We start from the raw sequence: 3111 nt of genomic DNA on the forward strand, positions 1-3111 counted from the left end.
TAAGGATTCTCGTGTAAAAAATATTCCAAATTCATTTGTAAAATGATTGTTCCAGTTTTAATTGTGTAAAAGCACTTGAGATTAAATTGTTTATTTTTATGAGAGGAAAGTTGTAATTGAGCTGCTTGCAAGGCATCTGTTAATAAAAGTACAAACCTCAAAACAACAAGCCGTATTTTATTCGTCACTACCTGCATCTCAAGGTGGTCTGGACCGTCCGCAGACCGTAGACCGTCGGTTCCCCCACCCTTTCTTTGGCTCGACTGCGATGGATATCGTACCAACGACGCTAGTGATCAGCAGGAAACCGGCGCTGAGGAATCGGAAATAAAGAACGACGGAATTCCAAGAAAACTGCTTATAGGGCTCTATGTTCTATAAATGTAATCTCTCGGGCACAATCCGTCCTGTGTACAGTGTGGGTGATTTGCGCCCTTATTTTCTGGTTATTTTACTGCGAGGTCGAGGTTCAAGTGGGTGTACAATGAGTTTCACGAGTCTTCGCGGCTATTCGAGAGTATTGGCGAGTATCCGCGAGTATCTTGTGAGTTTTTTTCGTGTACGAGTTTTCTTTTTAGTGGGGGATCCGTCGAAGATAATGGACATTCGCAAATGGTGTAGACGTGTGAATATGGAGCGGTGTGAACTCCTGTGCACAAGGCTGAACGTACTCCGCACATTCGGTGTGCGAGAAAAACAGTAGAGGTAACCATCCCTCGGTGAGTATCCATTGGCAAGCTTTGTAACGTTCCAGGTGTAACAGTGCACGCGCCGAAGTGTAGCGAGTTCACTGGAAAAACAAAGGTGCTGAGACCACTTGGGGGTACCGGTGCTGTCTTGTAAGGGCACTATAAGGGTGGTGTAATATAGCACCTTTAGGGGGCAATAGTGTCTTCCTAAAGTCGACAAATTACGGGAGGTCAGCGCCTGCGAGACTCGGGGTAGGCCAGCCCGCAGTACACGCATGCACTGCATATGAGATGTTGCCTACCCATCAGGCGCTACAAGAGCTTACATTGGCTAAATTTGGCAGGTTCGCAACGGCGAATGATCGACGTTCTCTGGATGATTCCCTATCCACGGATAATTAAGAGAGATGGATCGTTCGCGCTCCTGCATTATTTCCAGTTGAGGATCTATCGTTTCCACGCGCAGCGCAGGCACCACCAGCAGGCGCTCAGGGTGGCATGAGGCAGGCGAGGGGCAGGCTGACTGTGCTCATGGGGGGATGGTTTTGATTAGTAAATTGTTTATCTGTCAGGCAACTCACTAGAAACGACAGAGGAGGCGATGCTGGGAAGGCGCCATGCCTCCTGTGACCTGCACCGCCGCGTGCTCTGAAACACGGGGTGCATGATACATGGACATGTAAACACTATTTCCTGCATACATGCGCACGCAGAGTAGACACTTTTTACTTAATATAATAATGGAAGGTATTCAGGACATAGCTCATACATGGGGGTATTCAGGAGATGGTGCATACGTGCACACACACGGCATGGGTTTGCAGAGTTGTGGTGAAACTATGTTTAGGCCGACGCGATCTTAGCTTTTTCTTCATCGCCGCTGTTATCAGAGCGAATTAGAACTCTCATTTACCTTGCCATGTGGATTGTGCGCGCAGGTGTTCCACGTGTGTGCGCTGACGGATGACGGCCTCATCATGAAGTCATTCCTGTGCCCTGAGTCGACGCTGTTCGATCAGACGGTGCTCAAGTGCAACTGGTGGTTCTACGTGGACTGCAAAGCATCGCGCCGCCTCTACGACTCCAACATTCCCGTGTCCAAAAGCTACCAGCTCATGAAGGCACTCGCCTTCTTCTCCTCGTACAAGAAAACCCAAGAGGATGGGGAGCCACAAGCACCGCGAGGGCGGGCGCTGCAGCAGCAGCGTCTGCTACCAACCAGACGACACTCTCCACGACCTCGGGGTCGGGGGCCCCGGCCCCGCGACCACCGCTTCGACGACAGTGTCAAGTCGGACGCCAACACCTGCCGGAGTCATCGACGGTGACTCCCCGTCAACTTCTGGGAGCTAGAAGCCCGCTCACCGCGTTCGGGACGGATCTCCGCGCGACAGAGACATGACTCCCCAATGCTTGCCTGGATATGCGTTTGTTCTTTCCGTGTGAAAATGGATCTAGATTAAGTAAAAGACTAAGAATTTAGTCGAAATTATGAGTTGAATGTTGTGATATTTCCAACACAACTTGATTGTGTTGTTTTTGCTCATCAGCAATTTCAAAATGAAAGAGTTCAGTAAAAAGAAGAAAAGCTAGCAGGCGACCAGGAACACACAAAAGTTTGATCAGGCACGAGTAAATTGGCTTCTCTTCAGTTCCTGGCTGACCACCCTGCTTTTATTTACACTGAATTCCTATGTACTATAGTTTTAATGAATCAATAACTTATAATATATTTATGACATGCAGTTACGTTGAATGTCCTGTACGAGATTATTGGGAATATAATACTGATTTAGAAAGCTCATTCATGAAGGTGTATTTTATTAGCATCATAAGATACAGTCTTAAATTAAACTAAAAACTTCATAAGGAGGCAGTGGACAACAACCAACCACATTAAAATCATAGAAGCATACAGCTACGTTCAATTTGACAACATATAAAACACAACAAAAAGTGGAAAGGTGGTATATGACTTGCCCCCTCAACAAATAAATTAGAACAAATAACCAGCTAACGGGAAATCGCTTCTGGTTTTCTCCAAAAAAAATTCAGTATTTTTAAGTAAATCTTGTATTTTCCTAATATACTCAGTTTTCGCTTTCTGTAAAATCAGTATTGTCTGAAAATGTGCACAAGTCTAGTTAATATTTTCAAATCAAAAGCCATGCTCTACTTACCAATACTGTGGTGATGAACCCTCGAGAGCAAGATGTAGTTTTTAGAAAGAAAGACTCGGCCTTCTGTTTCAGCTTTTCAATATGGGCTTTGCCATATTCCCGTCTGATACAAAGAAATTTGTGTCAAAAGAAGCCTTGACAATAACACATCATAGTGACAATCTAGAACCTACTTTTCAACAAGTTTCTGCAACTGATCTTTTGCCATCTGCAGCGAATTGCAAGAGATGCGAGCTTCATTA

General features: G+C 45.6%; 1 protein-coding gene across 3 annotated transcripts in view; it reads left to right on the forward strand.

The window, feature by feature from the left end:
• The window catches only part of LOC113212334 (uncharacterized), a 13413-nt gene extending 10920 nt beyond the window's left edge, over positions 1-2493 (forward strand). Inside the window, exons 1-2 of one of the 3 annotated variants that reach the window (XM_052265288.1) lie at positions 249-544; positions 1628-2493. In XM_052265288.1, coding sequence (XP_052121248.1) covers positions 371-544; positions 1628-2017 — 564 coding nt within the window. In that variant the 5' untranslated portion in view covers positions 249-370 and the 3' untranslated portion in view covers positions 2018-2493. The other 2 variants (XR_008010902.1, XM_026430987.2) reach the window with 2 other exon arrangements.
• The last annotated feature ends 618 nt before the right edge of the window (positions 2494-3111 follow it).

This window comes from Frankliniella occidentalis, unplaced genomic scaffold (genome assembly GCF_000697945.3).
Source record: "Frankliniella occidentalis isolate FOCC.00 unplaced genomic scaffold, Focc_3.1 Scaffold25, whole genome shotgun sequence".
Lineage (NCBI taxonomy): Eukaryota > Metazoa > Arthropoda > Insecta > Thysanoptera > Thripidae > Frankliniella > Frankliniella occidentalis.